This window comes from Cupressus sempervirens, chromosome 10 (assembly GCF_028749045.1).
Source record: "Cupressus sempervirens isolate cs-2001-9-10 chromosome 10, ASM2874904v1, whole genome shotgun sequence".
NCBI classification, from domain to species: Eukaryota; Viridiplantae; Streptophyta; class Pinopsida; order Cupressales; family Cupressaceae; genus Cupressus; species Cupressus sempervirens.
In genome coordinates this window covers 155544983-155568234 of record NC_143127.1, presented here as the reverse complement: position 1 = coordinate 155568234, position 23252 = coordinate 155544983, and the positions used below count along the sequence as shown (strand labels likewise).

Here is a 23252-nt window from a genome sequence, read left to right as displayed (position 1 = left end):
TCAAGTTGTAGTTATGGGTAATAGTCATATGCCTTGAATTCAATCTCAGTATTGCTTTCCATGCTTGTGCAAATCAATCTTGTGTATCTGTAGTTTCTTGCTAGTAAATAAATAATGTAGAAACTCATGTAAAATGATTTTGTCCTTTCCAAATTTCTCAACTCTTCATCAAGTTTGTTGATTATATGAGACCAAATGAACATTTTTGACCCTCAAAATGATCGTGTCAATAAAATAGTACATCCAAGTTTCAAGTTGGTCCTCATAAATTCTTTTGGTTTCCTCCTTGGTTTTAAATGAAGTCTAGTTGTATCTTGGGATCTTGAATGCTTCTTGGATTATCAATTCTTCGCGATAAGCCAACACCCTCTCATATGGCACAATGATATGCCCTTGAACATTATAATGTATAGCACACTCAATTAATAATATGACACATTCTACAACTAGTGGAGATCCAATTGCTTGGGCAGGGTCATTGTCGAGCAATCAGTGTTCGTAAGTATCCATCATGCATGTAATGTCCATCGTTGGTATCTACAACATTTTTCCACTTGGAGTTGGTTTTAGATACATGTTGCATTCCTTTATTGGAAAATTTCATCTAGACTTTTCTTGGAAGCCCTCCTTGGTAGTCATTAACTACTTGCAAGAAAACATGTAAAATGAACGTTACTTTCAGGTAAACTTCAAAAATTTCAACCTGGTTATGGACCTTTTGCCTTGAGTTTTAAACTTTAATTTCTTAAAAAACTTTTTTTTTTTGAACAATCACATTATATTGCAAGAAGTTAGCTCAACAAATTTTGTGAAATTTAGTCCAGAATTAAGAAATAATTTAATAACTTCGAAATTTGAACCCAAAAGTTATACTTTTGATTGCATTTATTGATGAAAATATGCCTTCACTTCTAAAAATTCTTGATATATTCCTTACCCAAAATATTCACTTTCAACTTCAAAAAAAATTCCTTCCTTGATCTTGAGAGATAAACCTTTCGCCTTGAAGCTTTAGAATAAACATGAAAGTAACAAGGCTAAGGCAAGAGCCTACAACACAATGGTAGATTGTGAGCCTCTTATCTGGGAGGTCTTGGATTTGAATCTACTCAAACTTAACAAATAATAATAATTAATTACAAGTGGATGTTAATATAACTAACAAATTGACATTGACCTATTATCCATCAAAAAATAAAGAAAATGAAAGTAACAAGAGGATGTTAATATAGAGTTGAAAAATTCAATCATTTTGGCAACTTTACATTATTAGGCAGATTCATCAAACCTAGCCTTCTCATTTTTATCAAATTGGCAACTCAATCCTCTCAAAAGACCTTAAGTGAAACTTTCCATTTTACTCTTGACGTTGATTTGCACCTTGTTGGTAAAGAATATTTTAGATTTGTATTTCTTAGTGGTGATTTATTTATTTTTTGAAAATTTCTCCATGTGTTGGATTAATTCCTCAATTTTTAAACTTGGACCTCTTTTATCTATGGTGGACTTAAGCTTGGTTGGAGATTCTTTGACGAACTTGAACATGGCTTGGACATTGCCATCTTCTTTCGGGCAAACTTCATGCTTTGGCAAGCTATTGCCATTTTGCCTAGTCAGAGTTAAAGATGGATTGGACATTTCCATGTCTTGCCTGCGCAGAATTCCTCATGGCACAAGGCATGGTCATTTCCCTTCATGAGGAACTTCAACTGGCCTAAGACATGTTCATCTCCATTTACACTTGACAAATTTTGTGGTGATTTTCAACCCTACAAATGTCTATTTTTTACTCTTAAAGGCAACTCACTCACTATCCTACCTAACATTTCCAAAAATTGAAAAGACATGTTCATCTCCATTTACACTTGACAGATTTTGTGGTGATTTTCAACCCTACAAATGTCTATTTTTTACTCTTAAAGGCAACTCACTCACTATCCTACCTAACATTTCCAAAAATTGAAAAAACAAACGCTAAGGTGCCTAAAAATAGGAAAACTTTCTAAAAATAACTATTTTGAGGTTTATGTCCAAAGTACCCAAAAAAAAACTTGCTAAAAAGGGGAAAAGGCAAAAAAAAAAATGAACTTTTTAAAAATGAAAAGATGTCCAAATTGAATCAAATCAGATATTTTTTTCTCCCTCAACTTTTTAAGCACTTTGATGGTGCTCAACATTGTTCTGATCATGATTTTCCTAATCAACCTTGATCTCCTAATCAACCTTGATGACCACTTGAAAACTCTATATTCTAATGTAAGTTAAACAGCTCATGATTAAACCTTGGCCTAATCATTTTACCACTCATCCCCATAACCCCTATCGATCCCTTGGTTTCTTATTTTTCACCTTGAATCACATCCATGAGCATAACATCAACCCAAGCCATTTCTATAGTTGTATATCAAAACCTACTTTAAAATTCACACCTCGTTTTTTAACTCTTGCTAACTTCATCCTCGTTGCCATTGTGAACCAACGTAACACACATTTGCATGTATTTTGTGCATTATGTTGCCATATTTAAAGGTGTCTCTCACTCATTTGAAATCATGTGACATGCCCCAACACATTTACACGTTGTTATAGCAATATCATTAGAACATCTTGCTCACTTCATCAATTTGTACCATCATCAAAGGCATTCATATGCAAGCCTACCTGTCTTTGGGAATGGTTCATCATAGTTAAATGGAATAAGCGGAGAAGAATCATTAGCTATCAATTTCTCAAATAACGCTTGGATGTCTCCCCTGCCCATTCACCCTCTACCCCACTTCAAACATACGTACATGAATCCAGACAAATCTGAGTTTTTTTGTGGGTCGAAGTTCAATTTCATGCATCGAATTATTTCCACAACCATAGAGATTATTTCAACAAATGCAGTCTTAACCAGAATAAAGTACAGCTATTTTGCAAATTTTGGAACAGTTGTATCAGTGAAATATAAAAAATGATTTTTAAATATCTTCAAATATGTTCCTCCATGGGATATTAAACTAGCTATCGCACTATCGCGCATCTTTTTTCATTTCATAAACTTAATTCTGATTTTCTGATTTATCATTTCAATCCCATCTCAATTATCCACATTACATTTATTTGTCATTGTTATAGAATCTTTCAGTACCATCTCAATTATCCAGATTAAATTTATTTGTCATTGTTATCGAATCTTTCATTAACTTATTCTAGTTTGGATTAAACTAACTAATTATCCTAATTTGAATATCCCTAAGATATTAAATATAATATTCAATCTTAAGATTGTTATTAATCCAATCAAATTCAAAATAAAAATGCAATACAAGTTTTGCCAAAGCAAGTTTAGTTTCATGACAAAATTTATGTTGTAGGCACATAAATGTTGCTAAGTTCAAATATTGTACACTAAAAAACAAAAACAAAAATGCAACAAGTTTTGCAGAGAAAGGAGACAATGTTTCACTTGAACTTCCCTATCCTTTTCAGGGCTCTTAGTTAAAAAAAAATTGAATGCCACCCACTGTTGTAACAGTCAAAATATAAATACAGAGGTCTTTCGGACATTATAGTGATTTAGCCTTCTTTGGACCTAATTCTCAAAAAAATTGTTCCATCAACTTCCCTTCTGCAAATACTGCTATTTGTTGTAGAGAATATGTGTGCTAGGCATTGTGTTTGAAACATGTAGGATCTAAGATCCTATTTTAAGGGCACAAGGAATGATTTATACTGCAACGCATGATAACTGTTATGATGGGGTTGCACATAATTGATTATTTGCACCTTTTGAAATCAGAAACATCTTTCCTGATTATTAAATCCACTGGAAGTTCTGCACGTTAAATGCCATTCTCTATCTATTTGTCCTCGTTTTTTCTTTTCCTTTTTTTCTTATGGTCCTTACTGAGCAATCCCCTTTCTACAAGCCTTTTTAGTTTTATTTCTTTCTTTTCTTTTGCTTTGTCTTCAAACCCACCATCAACCATCCTCATTGTTGCCATCCGTTTGGCTTTATACACCTGAAGAATCATAAACAGAAATATAAATGCAAAAACAAATAACAATCTTGATTTGCTGCCCCTCAAAATTCAGTGAGTGAATACGACTTTATTGAAACAGAACCACTCACCTTTGTGATACCTTTGAGCACCTCATCCTCTTTGCAGTCATATTCTTCCAGCTTTTTGCCAACCACAGCCTCTATTTCTTGAATGAGCTTCACTTGATACTGTAGAAAATTTCAGACACACTATTAGGATAGAGTTGAAGAGCAAAATATTGAATAACTAGAAGACAAGCCTAATGCGCTAGAAAATGTGAAGTGGTTCAGCAGAACATGTAACTCATGTGTAGCCTTTACAAGAACAAGCTAGAAAACTGGCCTGAACATGCACAACAGAAAAATACAATATAATTTAAGAGTGTTGATCAAACATATACTAACCAGCTAATAAAATATAATTTAGGATTTTGCTAATTAATACACTCCATCGAGTATAGAAGCATGTCTTTTCCCTTGTACTAGAGCAAACACGGAGAGTTTTCATTTCTGTTTTTGTCAATTTCGATTTAGAACAGCACTTTGGTTGTTCAATACTTGCACTCTATTAATTTAGTGCCTAAACTATTTAGAATTTATGCTTGATTCTTTAGCACTTGCTTTTTCCGTTTCGTGATTTTAATTTTACAAGTTTTCAACTAACCTTCTGCCTAATCTGAGAACTAAATAATGTCGCTTCCTATTGCTGGTCAAATGCATAAAAATGAAATTTCTAATATATTGCTTCCATAAACAGCAGCCAAAGGCATTTAACTTTCCACTAGTTTAGGCACATAAGTTAGTATGAAAGTTAATTTAAGATCAGAAGTCCCACATTAATTTAAATCTTAGTGTATTGATTGTGTGTATTCTCTCCCCTTGCACTTCATGCAAATCTTGGGTGATCAGAAACACCTAACATTACATTTCCCAATAAGCTTGCTTGGGAATTTCATCACTCCAAGGAAGAACCTCAACCATAAACTGGAAATATCCTTTTCTCAGTTCTCTTCAAGCTTGAGCAATATACAGCAGTGAGAATTTAATTAACTCCAAACAGATAAAAAACTAATGCAATGATGAGCAATTGTTATTGAATTTTCTTGAGATTTCAACAAACTAATTACACAGTACGTATTTGTGAATAATCAATTCTAAGTCAAGCATACAAGAAAATACGTCCTGATCACTGTCTGCAATCGCAGTCTCAGACTAGTCGATTGGCATCTAGACCCTCATGCATGCTATGACTTCCATTTCCAGGAGCTTTGATAAACATACTAACTGTTTGCATACAGATTAGACCACAGAAGTGTCTTGGATTATTGCAGATTGTCGATACTACCTTTATACCTTTAAGCTGTTTATTTGCCCTCAACTGCATGTAAATTCACCACCAACATGACTCAAGGCACTTTATCACTGTGATAGTTTTTCTGAGCCTCCTGGGGTGCATCCAGAAGATTATCTTCACAGGATTGGCGTCCTCGAAAGCTTTCTTCGAAAAAAACTTGCAAAGATAAAATTGTTTGATCGGAATATAATGAGTCTATCCTCAAACCCCAATCGGTCCTTTTATAAAAAAACCCAGCCAGAAAGCTATCGATTTCCTTCTAATTCTTTTATTTAGCAACTTGGGCAAATAATAATGTTTGCCACCTCACATTTAATAATTCACCCTCCTGGCTTAGGAAAGACTTGAGCCATAACTTATGTTCCTCCTTTTTAAGATTTTCCTTCTTTTATTTAATCAAACACTTAACCCCCTTTATTAACATAATGATTTAGCCTATGGGGAGAAAAGATAATAGGCTAGAACTAGTATTTATTGACAGTATATAAAGTAGAAAGAGTAAAAGTTATACCTTAATATAGTCACATTGTGTTTGGTGAATCCTCCAGGCCCCTAGTAACACAATATGCAAGGTTGGTCTAAGAGTATGCACCCGACCCATGCTTGCATACAGGCTAGTATTCATAAACTGAACCTCACTTACCCTTGTCATATTTTGAGAACTCCCTTGGAAAGCTTGTAAATCTTTGTAAAGACCTTTCAGTGATCTCTCAGTGTGGTGCAAGCCGAGCACCCTGTGAACTTATTCATAAGTACCTCCATGTGTTGAGATAAAGTTAACCTTAGGTAAAGCCTTTAACCACCCTAGGTAATTGAATTTCATGCAACATGACTCACCCTAACCATCCCACAAACATAGATTGTATTAATGGCTAACTATATTGTGGGCCCACGCTAGAAGTTCCATCCACTTGAATAGTTTTAGAATTGTGCTCAAGTGCTTGGCATGTTTTCTTGTGCTAAACCAGTATAAGCAAATCAAACCTCACGACAAAACATTTTTAACCTATACATTTGTAGTATTTCAGTGCTTCCACCCTACCATTTGGCACCTACATTGTATCAACACCACCACTCTCCCATTTAGAGCTTGAGCTTTGTATTTTCGTACCTACACTTTTCAATGCTTTCAACCTATCATTTAGTCCATGCACCACTCAAAACTTTCAACTTGTACTTAAACACTTGCACTATTGCACAAAAAGCAGTCAACTAGACCCCTTTGTTTGATACATTAAGCCATATTGACCAAAATTTTGGCTTAGTTGATGTTAGATGGACTTTGAAAACCAATCCAAACAACCCCAGTTCACAACAATTTCCATTTCCCAAATTCACAACCTATCATGCATTATCATCTTCATTAATTAGTCCATTCTAAACATTCCCATATCCATTTCATTAAAACATTCCAACACATTTAGATTTAATTCTTGACCACATACCACAGTCAACTGTCACCTCCTTCCAAATTTCCCATAAGTTCTCACCAACATCATGCAACCAAATCTTCCCCGTTCCAACATTTACAACTTCCACTTTGTTGCTTTAATCTTAGCCATAAACATTATCTCAACATTTTGGAATTAGACTTCAAATTTCTCAGCATAGACATTGTCTGATCTTTCATCCATCCTTGGCCACCCAACTTGCACTTTCATCGTCAATAACCTGAACACTTCAAATGCTCGGGGGGTGAATCAGCATGTATTAAAACTTAACCAATTATTAAACATCCATTCCATTCAACTTATGTACAGAAGTAAACAACTAAAACGAAAAAATAACATACATGACACCACAGTTTTTACATGGAAAACCTACTGTTGGAAAACCACAATGAGAATCACATTCACTATATGAAGAACTAATTACAATGTAGGCTGGAGGCCAAGGAGCTCACTAGTCTTGAAATGGACTTGCAAACTAAGTTGCACAACCTTAGTGCAAGACACAAAAACTTGCTAATAATTGAAGATAACTTTCTTCAGAGCAAGGTACAGTAGTAATGATTACAAATAATTATTGTGATTGAACTAACTAGAAGTGCATTCTTTGAAAGATTGATTACAATTCGTTATTCATACATCTCTAATTGACTTCATCACTGCTTGTTTGCACATTCGCACCTTCACACTTCATAATATATCATTGCAATCATACAAAACTCATTCACCAATCTCTGAAAGATATCCGCCTTTATGTATCAACACAATACAAAATAACATTAATTAGGTTAGCCTAATTAGATGTAACATGCAACATAGACCATTGGCCCCAAACACAATCTCCAAAGCATGTGGAAGGGAAAGAAGATGTGCGAGGTATCACAACATGTCAATATACCTTCCTCTTGATCCTATATCATTACCATTGTCACCGCATGGACGAAAACATCTTGAATCTGACCCAAAGAATATCTATTAGAATATCGTCTAATGTTTCTTCAATGCTTATCTTAGTCTTTAGGATATTAGGTAGTTTCTATTTTTGACTTTAGTTCACAATTGCTTCATAATAGAAACATGATCTTTATAAATTTACATAAGGAGCTTTCATCTCCTATATTTGATACAACATCAATTTGCCATAACATGGTATTAGAGCGGACTGATGGGATTTCATAAAATTTGGTGAATTTTCAAAAAAAGAAAAAAAAACACGCCTCTTCTGATGTGGAATTTTTTGTCTGCAATTTTTTATTTTATTTTTAAAATAAAAATCGCTGTAGGTATTCTATGAAAATTTTGTGGTTCATCTTCGAAGATTTTTGCTTAAAATTGCCAGTCTAGACAAGGGATTCGATCACACAATTTCCTGGTTTAAGCAGAAGACTTTGATTTTTTAGGGTTGCATGGTGCTTGCATGTGCTTTTGTACGAATGCATGTTACTTGCATATGTTGTTTACCATGTGAAGCCTTGTGTTTTGCTGCATGAACCAGGTTTCTTGATGGATTTACGTAATTGTTTCACTTTTTAAAAAAATTCACAGGTTTCTTATGGGTTTTCATTATTTTTATCCCTTTAAAAGAAATTTGATGGGTTTGAATAACTTTGTCCCTTCAAAAATATAATTGTTTTGGGTTTATGATTTTTCTTCAAAATTAAGGGTTTGTTCTTGTCAAGGAGGGCTCTCTAGTTTCTAGAAATGTTTTACCATTTTTCTCCCTTAAAAATTAATGTTTTGTATGTTGATCCATCTCTTGGATTTTGTGCCAGCTACCTATGTGGTTTTTTGACTTTATCCTCAAATCGTTTTTAAATATTGTAATTTGCAAAGTTGCATGGGATTTCCTTTGTGGGTTTTTACCGTTTTTCCATAGTTGCATGAGTACTCATACCCATACACCTGGGATGCATATTGGGTACCAGGGACACATATCCCATATACCGAAGTACTGGATACTAAAAGCTACTTAGTGGAGAGCATCGTAGCTAAGGACCTTGATTAGGATTTATACTCTTTGTTTCAGTTTTTTGTTTGCATATCAGCTTGTTGTTTATCAAGTTTAATTCAATATGTAATCAGTTTGAAACTTTGATACAATATTGATAACAATAAACTTTATCACTGTTCTTGTTTTGAGAACTCATTGTCATGACTCATATTTTCAAATTTTCTATAAAATATAAATTATATTAAAAAAACTGACATACCCAAGTACCCCCATCCCCTATTTTGAAAAATAGCTGTACTCATACCTGTACCTGTACCCAAAGTACCCATATACTCCCATCTCCGTCAACCTTTGTTTTTTCCAAAAACATGATGATTTGTAATCATCATTTTGGCAATTGTTTCCCTCAAAAATCGTGGTTTTTTGTAGTTTGTTTTGGGGTGGCCTGTTCTTCTGCAAAAGTTTGGCGGGTTTGATCTTGGTGTGTGTCTCTGGGTACATGGAGGGACAGCTCTGTTATCCAACATCTAATTGCACATTTTGTGATGAATTTTGGTCAGAAGTTTTCTAGATTTTACGAGGGTTAGTGGCAAGCCTCTTGTTGCAGATCATTCTGAAGAAGGGGACAGCCTTCTCAATTTTTCTAGATGAATTTTGGCTACTCTTGGTCATTAAGATTGTACAGATCCAGGGAGGGTCTCAACAACGGTAGAATGCTCTGAAGAATTTGATGACCGCAAGACATGTACAGTCTCTTGCAAGGTAGTTAGACGATGACCATTTAGGGAGGGAATTAGAATATAATAATTTTTCTTAAAGGTCATCTTAGTCAGTCTTTAGCTTTTTAGATAATTTCTATTTTTGTCTTTGGTTCACGATTGTTTCCTACTAGAAACATGGTCTTTGTAAATCTATTTAAAGAGTTTTCATCTCCTTTGTTTAATACAATATTGATTCACCATAATAATATCACTGTTAATGTGTGTCGGTCAAACAAACATAGAATGTAGTGCAGACCTCCTGAACTATTGTGAATGCATAGATATCATCACTTGAAACCAACATATCAATATTGAAGTGCTGCAACAACTAAAGGTGGAGGAATGCAAAGCATTCCTACAAACTGTTACAGTCATTGTCAAGCTGAAACTGAAAACACCATAACATTTTTTTTGGACTAGATGGAACCATTTAACCTGAGATGCATCAACATTTGACATCTATCAACAACATATACCAACTACAGATGAAATGAATCAATCCACAACAATGCAGACCAAAAAGAAAAACACAGTTTGGCAGATTGTTCACTGGAATAGTCATACTTGGCCATTTTCTTGTGCAGACAACTAAAATCATTTCCAATGCTCAAGAGAAGACCTAAGTCATCCGAAAATACTTTATACACTAATTTCCAACAATCTTTGTACATAAATGCCAACACATACATACACGACTGATGTTGAAACACACAGGAACACTGCTGAACATAACTTCCAGAACATAGCTGACATCAATAACAAGTTTGACATGAATGGCAACCCATTATTCATATGTGCAACATTCCCTTCAAAAATATATATATATATATCAAAGTCATTATCCATTTAAATCCAAAACAAAACAAAAATTATATTTGGCTAAAAGTCAAATCTAGATCGTCAATCCTTAATATCTAGCCTTCATCTTGTTTTAACCCAACTAGCCTCTATCTTGCATGCCACTCACAAGACCACAAGATAAAAGACAAATGAATTTAAACACCTACATCACAGAAATATCAAATTAGCTTTTCAATCCTACAACCCAATGAAAAGTTACACCTTCATCCCCCCAAACATAAAATGTAGATTAAACTCTAGTTCTACAACCAAAGTATCCACTAAGATTAATATAGTTTGCCCGAAATCCTGAAGCAATGGCTCGAATGGATCAACTTATTCAAGAGAATAAGGAAAAATTTCTTGCTATAATAATCCAAAGTGAGGCTAGAATTCTACCAAATTATGATCTATCACAATCAAAAGAAAAGAACCCAACTTGACCAACCCTTTGAATTACTTATGGAGACCATATCGAATTCAACCATCCGATAATTCCAACCTTCCACAAACATAAAGAGGAGCTTCCAATTCAACATCAAACCTTCACCCATCTTCTAACCCCCTCCCCATTTTGCAAAAATCATACCCAAACCATCTTTACCATATTACGAAATAATTGGTAAAATACTTGCTTATTATTAACAAAGACCGAGACGTCTATATATACAAAAGAATGGAATGATGTTTCCTTAGGAAATGATCGTAAATAATAGAAATTTTATATTCTAGCTAAGAGAAAACTAACGGTTATCTACAACTAACTAAATATTAGAAACATTCTAATATTTACAATAGAGCCTCTTGATTATTCAAATCCCATGTATCCTGATCAATACCAGGAATAGTCGGACATTTCGTAACACCCAAAATAATTTGATCGGTATTCCAATATTCAAAAATTGCTATGATCCACTGCTTCCAAGTGCCATAATTTCAACCATTGAATTTTGAGTTGTTTCTCAAGCATAATGTTTGTTAGAGATGCCATGGCACGTTTTTCAATGAAAAATATTAAAATTTGTGACAGCACGTTCTTCGAGGCAAAAAATGGAAGAACTAGAACATTTGAAGGATGACCCAAAAGAGAGCTCAAAAAACCCATAAAGAATATGTTGTTGGTTTCTGGATCCGCTCGCTCAAAAATCGAGGCACCCAAAAAAAACGAACGACAACCCAATTGAGCTCTCGAAAAGATTGGTTATACCCTCTTCAACAACGATCATCCATGCACATCCAATCCTGGAAAAAGCTTGACGTTTCTTTACTAGAAAATAACATTTTTTTCCGCAAATATGACCTTCAATGGATGCCGACTAGGGTCTTCTTCAAAACCCTAATTTTTGAACTTGGAATTTTTTTGATTCCAGGTTCTTGGAGGGCACCAAATAATGGTGTAGCAAGCACGTGTATGGAGAGAAGAATGCATAAAATTGTCTGCAAAAAAACCGGCACTTGTTCACTCAAACAAACTCACGATTTTTTGTTAAAGGTCATGACCAAAGGAGTCGTGATCACCAAAGACTTGCGATTTTAGAAGTTGTGATTTGAGAATAGAAGCAAAAAAAAGAAGCAATAATAGACCCATTTTTAGAAGTCGCAATTTGTGTCCTTTTTTGCAGGAGAAAAAATGAACATATATAAACAAAAATGACCATTTTTTTTTGTATGGACGGCATTTGCAGACATTGCAAATCTTCAGAACCAAACATGTTTCAGTATTCGAATTCCTCAAGGCAAAAAACCCTAGGTGGGTTGTATAGAAATTGATTGAAATAATTTCGAAAAATTTAAACAAATAATTTCAAAAGAAATTATAAATTTAATTGAAAAAAATTTAAATATTGGCTCTAATACCATATTACGAAGTAATTGGTAAAATACTTGTTTGTTATTAACAGAGACCGAGAGGTCTATATATACAAAAGAATGGAACGATGTTTCCTTAAGAAACGATCATAATGAATATAAACTTTTTATTCTAGCTAGGAGAAAACTAACAATTATCAAAAGCTAACTAAATATTAGAAAGATTCTAATATTTACAATAGATTACAAATAGATTACCATTAACTAATAATAGACTTTTATCTATTATCGTAATACACCACTAGAGATAAAACACTTGTTTGTTATTAACAGAGACTGAGAGGTCTATATATACAAAAGAATGGAACGATGTTTCCTTAGGAAACGATCGTAAAGAATAGAAACTTTCTAATCTAGCTAGGAGAAAACTAACAGTTATCTACAGCTAACTAAATATTGGAAACACTCTAATATTTACAATAGATTACAAATAGATTACCATTAACTAATAATAGACGTTTATCTATTATCGTGATACACCACTAGAGTTAAAATACCCAGAGGAGTCCAGCCAACCACACACACTACCAAATCACAACCATGTCAAAACCAGTCATCAAATGCAACAAAATCAACCACCCCAAACATCCATTCCCCTCTTAACATTCCCCCAAAACACTTGATTGATGAAGGCCATGTAAGTAGCTTTCCAAAAGCAAGTCCAAGTAATTGTGATCAAATTGCCCGCAACAAAAAAATTCAACGAAACCAACCAAAACCCACATGGTACAAGGATAATAATATTGTGAATACAATCAAATAAAAGGCCATGATATGCCCAAATGTATAATACTTTAGAACTACATGCAAGATCTCATCAAATTGCAGTAAAATAGAAGTAAAAGGCCACCCATTGTATTCCTCAAATGATCAATAGTATGAATAAAGCTTTTCCTCAAGCATGGTGAAGGCAACACCTCCACTTCCAACAAGGATTGTATCCACAATTGCACTAATAATATCCATAGCTCCCCATGTTATCCTTCCATAATTGGTAGAACTTAACAAAGTTAATCTCAAGTGGCTACCCATTAAAAGTCCAAGTTGTAATATAACCACACGTTGAAGAAAAGGTCACCATCTATAGGAGTTTCCTCGTCCTCTCAACAATCCACTCCATACAACCTCCCAAACCATAGAAGAAAACAACCCAACCAAATCTCCACTTTAGGATTCCTCTTGACTTCCTAAATACATAAGCAGATTTTAGAGATAGCTTTCAAGAATCATGAATCATGAATAACATTAACACCAACAAATCCCAAGCCATAATAGGGTACCTATCCTTGCAGCATCACCTCGTATCCACTAGAAAGGATTTATCCACTATTGAAAAAACATCGCACAATAACACCCTTCATATCAAAGTCATTATCCATAAACAAAAATTAAACAAATCCTCATAGATGGTGGGACTTAGATTAAAAAATTGTACCCTAAGTTTAACAAGGCAATTGGGATATAATAAGGATGCTATGGATACCTAAACGAGGATTACTTTTAAAGCTTATGATGATGCAAAACAAGAATCACGAGGAACCATTTACTTGCCTATTCAGGTTGGACTTGTTATCGGGGAAACTATTTTCCAAGTCATAGACATTGATCTTCCAAATAAAGTCCTCAATCACCCATTGATACATGCAATGTAGGTTGTGCCTTTCACATATATCAATCCATCAATGTCCCCCATAAGAAAAGTAAAATAACTATCCTTCTCAATCCTTGCATTATTGCAAATAAATGGAGGGTAGCTCTAATTGCTCCCATCATTGTGCAATCAATGATATCATACCTCCATTATCATCATCTTGTATCACTCATTCCTTGCTTGCATCCACCTCAACCTATCTCAACTAAGGTCATTAGTAAAGGATGTAGAGAGCATAGATTACAGGACTCTTTATGTGAGTAATCTACACCTCTCTCCCTCATTATACAGCCAACCTCGACCTTCATTACCTACGGATATATATGCCACGAACCTCCATGTTTGCAAAAACATAGGATATGAAGGCAAAGGTCTTGCCCTACATAAATAGGGAACTATAGAACTTGTGCTTCCAAAGAATTACCCCAGTGACCAAGGGCATGGATATGTACCTTCCAAAAGTGTGCCTTCAAGTATTAACTTCATCCTTGCTAAATGTGCTAAAGCCTTTCACATTGTTCATAGTATTAATGGGAACAGCCATCAAAACATAACACCAAGTTCTTCCAAGACCATAACATTTGCACTATCAATCCTAAGCCATCCACCCCCTTTGACATTCCCCTCATCTAATTATTATGAATATAATAATTATATTTTCCATTTCATAATATATATTATATAATTATTGTTAATAAAATAATTATATTATTACAACATTTATGTTATCTATGTCAACCTAAAGGAATCTGACCATAGATACAATAAAATCAACACTCCCTCTTTAGCTAGGTTGGCTTTTTTATATTAGGTGGAAATATATTAACTTATACAATATCCACCACAGTGGATGTAGAACTTATCTTTATAGCATATCGTTGGATATTACCATATGTGCTATCCACCATAAAGAACTAGGATTTCTACCATTATATGCTATCCACCATAAAGAATTTAGAGATGATCACCATTATAGCATGTCATCAGATATCACCACGTGTTATCCACTATAATGGATTAGGGTAACTACAATTATAGCTTGTTGTCAAGTATCATCACATGTTACACAACATAATAGATTTAAAGAAAAACCTTTATGGCAAGTCGTTGGATATCACTAATACCATGTTAAAGAAATAGGATCAGATTTAATGCCCTTCTTTAAAATTTACATATATCCCTTGATGTGATGGATTCACAACTTGAGTCTTCTTGCTGATGTAATTAACCAAATTCTGCTTGCAGGTTTGTATATATGATTTTGGCTGCAAACCTGTAAGTATATCCTTGAGATTACTTTCAATATAAAATGCAAATGTTGCGACTGTATTAGCAGTGTTGTATTCTATGTCTTCCAATTTGCAGCGATCTTGATAATATATATGAGACAAACAGGCATGTCCCATGTAAGCCATGTATCTACATGGCCTAAGCCACGTAGGGACATGACCCTACATGGGGCATATCTGATGAATTGCTGTCATCAGTTCATAACAACACAAGGTGCCGTTTCATTACAATGTGAACTGCATAATAATAATTGCCTTTTATCAAGAATATGATCTGCATGATAAATATATCAATTGGATTGCAGTATATAATTTGTATGACAACTGTTCCACACAGATTATCGATCCAATCAGATTTGAGTATTGATCAATAAGTACTCAGAATAATAATCATTAGAAGATATTAAAACAATACAAATGTGTGTGTGTATAATACTTAATTATATGTATATAGATATATAACTGTATATGAATTATTTAATGATTATTAATCAGAGATAATAATGTTTAAGTAGTAACCATAATGACTGAATAAAACAGTTTATCTCTTGATCAAACCAATCTGACTGAAGCTACAACATTATCATATATATGTATACACACTCACAAAACCTTTCGAATCATAATGGGAAAAAAATCATGAATCACAAATCTGATTCTCGAACCCAAATCCGTCCCCAAACCCAAATCGGTAATTTAGCTCAAAATTGAAATGCAAATTTTCTAAGTCAATGAAGATCTGTGTGACTGAGCTCAGAAAGCAAAGATGTTCTTCTTCAAAGTGTGTCATCTAAAGTCCAGTTTAGACAGAAAACGCTATGAATTTGTTTGTGAATGGAGAATTCGGGCAGGCTCTCTTCTGTAGACAGACAATTAATGCTTAAATTACATCAAAACAGAAACTAAAACGACAAGGACTGTTTTTCTGAAAATACATACTATTGTGAAAGCCTATTCCTGTGATTTTAAACAATCATGATAATAAAAGAGAGACTCAAATTAATGTTCAGAGATATTATTCAAAATCTCACAGCTCACTGATGATGCTTCTAACACATAAGAATCTCATCACAGACTCAAAGATGGAAAAAGTCAAACAAAAGTTCAACACACGGTATTAAGTTGCCTGGACATGTGATCACTGGGCCACTACGTCATACCCTTTTTATATTTATATAATCTAAACCCGAATGCATTAATAAATACACTAACCACCTCATTGTTTTGCTGAAACAATAACTTCACATTTTATGTTCCTTCATATCAAGATCGTTACTTGAATTCAAATCTTACAAACCTGTGTCACAATGCTCACAGCTTGCCCTCCCCTTCCAGCCCTAGCAGTACGGCCTACTCGATGAACATAATCACGAGGGTACCTGCAGTTCACAATTTTCTTTTATAATCAAAGTAATATAAGGTTGTCAAATCACAAGAGAGCGTGTATCCATTAAATTTTGTCCTTCAAAGCTTTATATAAAATAAAATACCAGCATCAATTCATCAAACAAACATCATATTTGTACATTATGAAAGATAAAAGTTAGGAATGAAAACATAAACCTCCAACCTTGGGATATCATAATTGATAACAAGATCAACAGTTGGAATGTCCAGACCACGACTCGCTACATCAGTTGCTAACAAAATTGGGACCTGTCCAGACTTGAAACAATGAACAGCAGCAAGCCTTGACGACTGTGTTTTGAGAGAATGTAATGCCACTGCTTCCAGACCAACTTCCTCCAGCAGCAAACTAAGAAGATGGCATGTCCTGAAGCCATTATGTTAACAGTTGTCATTCCAATGTCTCTTATTTATGTACACATTACTCCTACAAATGATTAAAAATTATTACAGTACAATTTAATCCTACAAAGAATCAAGCATTTTACTCATTAGAATCATGAAATGCATTTTAGCCTCCAGACGGATGTATTAGAATATAAGGAACAACATCATAAAATTATATCAACACAACAATAAATCAACAATGCATAGACAAACAAAAGAATCTAAACAAAGTATGTACTTCTGAAGGGTTCAGGGTGACATTGGACAGTTAGATATTGTCATATTCCCTGTCAGAAATCCTAATCACAGCAGCCAAGAAAATCGAAAATGCTAAGAAAAACAATTTAATTAAATGAAAGTTTCATTTTGTGTTGAGAATTAAAAAACGAATAAGGCAAGCAACAACTAGTTTGATAAGAAGAGAAGCAGTAACTTCTTTATTAAGTCTGGTTGTCTTCTTCAATAAAAACACATTTGATGAAGGCTGAAAAGAGAGACTAAAATAATAAATGGCTGACTTCCTTTGAAGATTTTAGAAAGACGACTTTTCATTGTTTGTGGCCGATTCATTTCATGGAAAATAAATTTGATTTTGGGCCGACCCAAAGTTATTTTTATTTCATGCTGGCCAACAACAGTAAGGAAAGCTAATAAAAAATTAAACAGACCATGGCCGACCTCTCTAAGTGGCACCTATGTTAAAGACATTAAAAAAGGATCAAATCGACCCATGGTGGAATAAAAAGTCAGTGCTAGAACATGTTAAAATTGATAAGAATACGAAGAGACCAACTTCCTGAAGAAGTCACATCCCTCGGGACAAGTCTCCCCTCTTTGAATGAGTCGCCTCGTTTCTTCTGTATGATGGGTATAAAAGCAAGACCATTTTATATGGCATGGGAGGGTCTTCATATATTTTATATGCAAATGGCTTGAACGGGAAGCTTATATTCTGTAACAGCAATTCCATAATGTCATTCATTTAATGGTTAATCAGGGCAATAATCATAGGTGGAAATCAAAATTATATTCTCTAACACAGGCAATCAGAATCTATATCCAAGTTCAGATCAAGCATCTTTCAGGGCTAAGCATCAGAAGTCACATCAGAGATCATTCCACATAAAACTATAAAAGTAGAGTTTATCACCATTACATTATCTCTGGCTCCTTGCAATCAAAATGCTCAATGAACTATTGGTGAACTCATCCTAAGAGGTAATGTAATGGTGCCCTAGTGTAATCAACCCATGGTACCACCACTCATGAGCAACTCCATCCAAGTGTAAGTAGCAAATCTGATTGGCTCCTTCTCTGACATGGGTTTCAATGACAGGTAATTATCTAACTTCTACACACAAGCACAAGCTGTACATTTATCACTAACATGAGATTGTGGCAAGGTTAACTTGCTCACAGCCTACTGAAATTCCCTGGTACCCTGCGGTGCCCTCTGATCTGGCCTACATGTTGAACCTACTCTAAGCCTCTTCTGATAAATAAACTGCTCAAGTGTCAAAAGTTCTCTGACCTCGGGTGGTAGTGTCATATACTCTGTGTAGTAATGGTGAATCTCCACTGTCACTGAAATCTGTAAATCTGATCCTCTGCCCTGTGGAATACATGACTCCTCCTGTGGAGTAAATACAGGCCGTAAAGGTCCTGGTGTCATACTAGATGGTGAACGTCTCCAAGTGACCTGTTGCTCTCTCCTGAATATAATGTGGTTGCTCATCTCTATTCTGATTTTGTTTTAGCTGACTGCCCAAACAGCTGGGACATCATATCCATAATGGTGTTGAATTTTCTTCCATTATAGCTCCTGATTCCCAGATCTAGGTTTTCCCTTATCTCTCTCAGCCATGTTGTCTGCCAAAGTGTCCCTGATTTTAAAATCTCTGGAAATGTCTCGCCTCAAGTAAGTCACAAACTGCTGATTACTCGTTCAACTGAATCTGACCACAGTATGGCAGGAGAAAGCCTGCTAAGATACCACTGTAATATACATTCCCATTTTACGTTTTTTAATTGCTTGACTTTGACAGGCATATTGAATGTTTTTTTTTTGTTGCTTTTTTTGGAGTTTTGTATTTTTTTAGGTTTTTCGGTAACAATTGAAAAGAAGCAATTAAACTACAAAGGAGCTAATCTGAAGTAGATGCAGATTTCTTTCTAACTTAACACTATAATTCCTTAATTTAATTTCTGAATTTATGATGAGTAAATCTGAAATTGGAAGACAGTAGCATAAATGTCACACCAAATGAAGTTATATATGACGATAAAACAATGTATATAATTCAGAATAAATCCCTGACCTGGTAATGCCTAGTACTGGGACTGCAAATTTGATTCAGGCTGATTTTCTTACAGCCCACATTCTGAACTGTAGACCACAGATGCTACCTCTGCCACATTCTGATCTGTACTTCTCTGATTTTTGCCAAAATTCTCGCAGTAGCCGTCTGCCTTTCACATGTAGGAGCCCTAGCATTGTGTCTCACACCTGTAGGCTTCCCAAAAGTGCTGAGAGTTTTCTTTCTCAGCCCCAAAAAAATCAGCTAATGGCTCCACAAGCCTTCATTTTAATCAAATCATTTCCCCTCCAAGTCAGTTCAAACTCATTAGGATTCTATTTTTTTAATAACATTAAAATATGTTTTGTAATTAACATTCCTCTCTACAGAGTTCAATCCATGAGGGGGGGCTTTCATCATTCTAAAGAGGGCCTTTTCATTAAAATATAATCTCAACGTATGACTCCTAGGGAAAAGTGCCATAAGGGCTGTTGTAATTATTTTATTCTAAGTGACTTTATTATTATTTTATCAATTCCCAAAACTATAGAAATTACTAAATTATTCCTCAATAATTCATATCTCGCTGATCTGGCCTCCAATCTGAGTTCTGTCTGAAGATGGTGGTCTTTTGCTGTTGTTTGGCTGCCATGAGATGACTGGCAGTTCCTTCCTAAAATTTAGGAACTCTTCTGGGATTTAGAACTCTCCTAAAATCTAGGAACTGTGCCAGACACATCCAGGATGATCCTGGAGGCCCTCTGGTACATCACTGCTAGCTTCCTGTTCAACCCTAGAAAATAGGGACTCATAGAATATAGGAAGCTGTTCAGGACTGATTAAACTAGCTCCAAACGCCACAATATGTCATCATAGCCCCTGAGATGGTTCCCCATCCATCACATTTACCTACGTGAGCCCAGTAATAGGCCAATCCTGCTAGTTAGTACTAATACTAAGGGAGGCATAAAAGGGGGGAAATTACATTAAAAAATCATGATCAAGGAGAAAAAGAATAAAGACCAAAAGTCCTCCATATATGGGCAAGAAAAAAACATTAGTGAATAGGAAACGTGAAAAGCTAACACCCCTAACACCATCTAATGCACTTATTTCAAGCTGTGTACTTTGATGGATATTCAAGTGGCATCCCAAGTAAGCCTTTCATGGGCAGCATAAATGCTCAGCTGGAAATGTAATGGTTGGGACCTTATCCATCTTCATCCTAAAGGCTACAAATAATGAAGCTGAGGCTAGAATGCTTGTGGAAGGAGTGAAGCAGGCAAAAGATTTTGCCACTAAGAAAGATGAAGTCAAGACAGACTCAACGATTATCATCCAAAGTAGGACAAAAGGTGCTAAACCAAATTGAAAAATTAACTGTTCCCTGAAAAATACTCATTGATCACCTCTCACTTTAAGAAGACCCGGCAAAATTGGTATAGAACTATAAAAGAATCAAAATGCCAGAACATTGAAGACTATTCAACCCAATTTTGGAAGAAAAAATGCACCAATCGTATTTTCATTCAAGTTTATAGAATTTGAAACTAATAACATTTTAAAGGCACGCTGAAATCAAGAGAAGTACCTGCAAGTAGAAACAAAAATTATGGCAGACCTGATGCCATTATCTTCCATCATAGAAATAATGTGAACAAGATAGACATCTTTTACATTTTCAGGAACAAAAACATACTGCTGCTTCAAAGATTCAACAGTCTTGAACCCCTCATATGCCTCATAAAAGTATGCCTTTTCTCCAGACAACTCATGCAATGCTTTTAAATCACCAGTCATTGTTGCTGAAAACAAAAGGGTTTGGCGTTCTTTAGGCAAATATTGAAATATTCCCTTCAATTCTTCCTCAAAGCCCACATCCAACACACGATCTGCTTCATCCAAAACAAGAAACTGCACTCCCATGATCAACCAGTAGTATATAATACAGACAACAATTAAGTTGACAAACAAATGTAAACAACAACTAGGTGCATCCAAACATTCATTAAAATTTTCAGAAAACCAATATTGTGAGGTTTCCACAGTCCATTACTTCTAAGATCAAAAACAATAGGAGCAAATGTAATGAATCAACGATTATGTAGCAAACTCAGAGATAATCATGGTTTACAAATCTTAAATTTGAGATTTGAGCTTATTCGTACCATGTCAAAGGCATCCCCCAATCTCATTCTCACAGAACCAATTAATTTAAGGTGTTTAAGCCCTGAAAGGTCATAATCCCATTTACCAAAATGATTATTGAAATAATTCCTTCTTATATATTGAATTCTCAATAGACACAGTAAACATTTAATCATATATTTCTGTTTGAAAACTGTATTTTTACAATTCGAATCAAGAAACCTTAACAACTGGGCAACTAGATGAGTCTGTATTACACTTGCAGATTGAGGAGCTTCAAATTGGATAGTTAAGGTTTTAAATAATGGATTAACACCAACCCACCTTCACAGGACAGACACATACCATACCCTAGAAAACCCTAAACCCCAAACCCTAAAAAAAACCCCACTTAAAAACAGTTTTTTCATTGTCAGGCCCACTCAAGCCTTGAGTATTGCATAAAACTTAAACCCTAAAAAATCATAGAAAACGCAGACATTTGAATAGAAAATAGAAAAACGGAAAAGTGCCCGCCATACCTTGGCTCTCGAAAGGACATTGGGAACGTCAGGATTTTCCGTCAGCAGAGACTTCAAACGGCCCGGCGTGGCAATGACAACATGAGGCCGCTCCATCAAGGCCTGGGTCTGAATGATCAAATTCATCCCGCCCACGACCACCGTGCAGCGCAGATGAAGTGGGGAGCCAAGGGCTCTAAACTGCTCCGCCAGCTGATACGCTAATTCCCTCGTAGGAGTAATCACAAGTGCAAACACACCATACGGATTCTCCGCTAGTTTGTTCAGAATGGGCAACGCAAATGCCGCCGTCTTGCCGCTGCCCGTCTGTGCTATACCCATCACGTCCTTCCCTCTGAGTATTTCTGGAATGCATTGTTTTTGAACAGGTGTCGGTTGCTTCATGCCCAGCTCTTTGCATATCTGTACAGCCCATTCTGATAGTCCTAATTCTTCAAAGCCCGTTAAATCGCCGGAATTAAAAACTTTCGGTTTGAGTGGGGATGATCGATGCTCTAGTTGAGCTGCCTTTTTCTTCCTTTGTTTCAAGGCGCCTTTTGAGAAAAGCGATGGTTCTGCCGTTGTTGCTGGATCTTCTTCATCTTCAGAATTTGCCATTACAGCGTGTGGAGATGGCAAACCCGCAATCGCAATGAATCTAAATAATCAAAATTCAAATACTACCGCACCTATACTCAGTCTGTCTTGGCAGCGCTAATTATTATTACTCCCCCGCCTTCTACGACGCAGGGTTCATAAGAGCAACAAGTCGAACTTAAATCATTCTTTTAATCTATTTTTTTCTTATATTTGTTATTATTATTATTATTATTGGGAGTAATAAATTACTAAGTAATTTAATTTGTAAGATATTGAATTTGTTATTTAATATATTTTTATCAATTTCTATATAGTGCAATATTATATAAGTAACAAAGAATTGAAAATGTTTTACATTAAGTTCATAAGAAGAACAAATCTATCTTAAATCATTCTTTTAATCTATTTTTCTCTTTATATTTATTATTTTAAAAAAAATTTGACAATAATAAATTACTAAATAGTTTAATTCCTAAGATATTAAATTTTTTATTTAATGTATAGTTAAACTTTTCTTATTGTAAAACTTGTTTTTGATGAATAGTCCATTTCTATTAATAAATTAATATACTTGTTACAAATTCAAAAAAAGGGATTGGGGGATACAAGATCACCCCACGAGAGTCGAAGCCTTGTCGTGGCTCTAGCTAGTCCCTATGAATTTGGTTATCTCTCCACTGCAGATAGATAAAGACAAGGTTCTTGATGACGTTACTGATGATT

The 23252-nt window shown here is 34.9% G+C and overlaps 1 protein-coding gene across 1 annotated transcript; it reads right to left on the bottom strand.

Annotated features, from left to right (window-relative positions):
• Positions 1-3445: 3445 nt before the first annotated feature.
• On the bottom strand, positions 3446-22677 carry RH36 (RNA helicase 36). The gene is made up of 6 exons (XM_089807883.1): positions 21951-22677; positions 20873-21195; positions 16761-16964; positions 16488-16569; positions 4118-4216; positions 3446-4007 (listed from the first exon to the last, which is right to left on the bottom strand). The coding sequence occupies exons 1-6, from the start codon at positions 22545-22547 to the stop codon at positions 3846-3848; spliced, it is 1467 nt and encodes a 488-aa protein (XP_089664009.1). The 5' UTR covers positions 22548-22677; the 3' UTR covers positions 3446-3845.
• Positions 22678-23252: the final 575 nt, after the last annotated feature.

What these genes read in the sequence shown, in the direction of transcription:
- RH36 (XM_089807883.1), bottom strand. Translation starts at nt 22,547, where the DNA reads ATGGCAAATTCTGAAGATGAAGAAGATCCAGCAACAACGGCAGAACCA. An exon ending in ATGTCCTTTCGAGAGCCAAG is followed by an intron (nt 21,196 to 21,950) that starts GTATGGCGGGCA and finishes ATGGGAGTGCAG; the next exon opens with TTTCTTGTTTTGGATGAAGC. An exon ending in ATTTTTGTTTCTACTTGCAG is followed by an intron (nt 16,965 to 20,872) that starts GTACTTCTCTTG and finishes TAATGGCTTCAG; the next exon opens with GACATGCCATCTTCTTAGTT.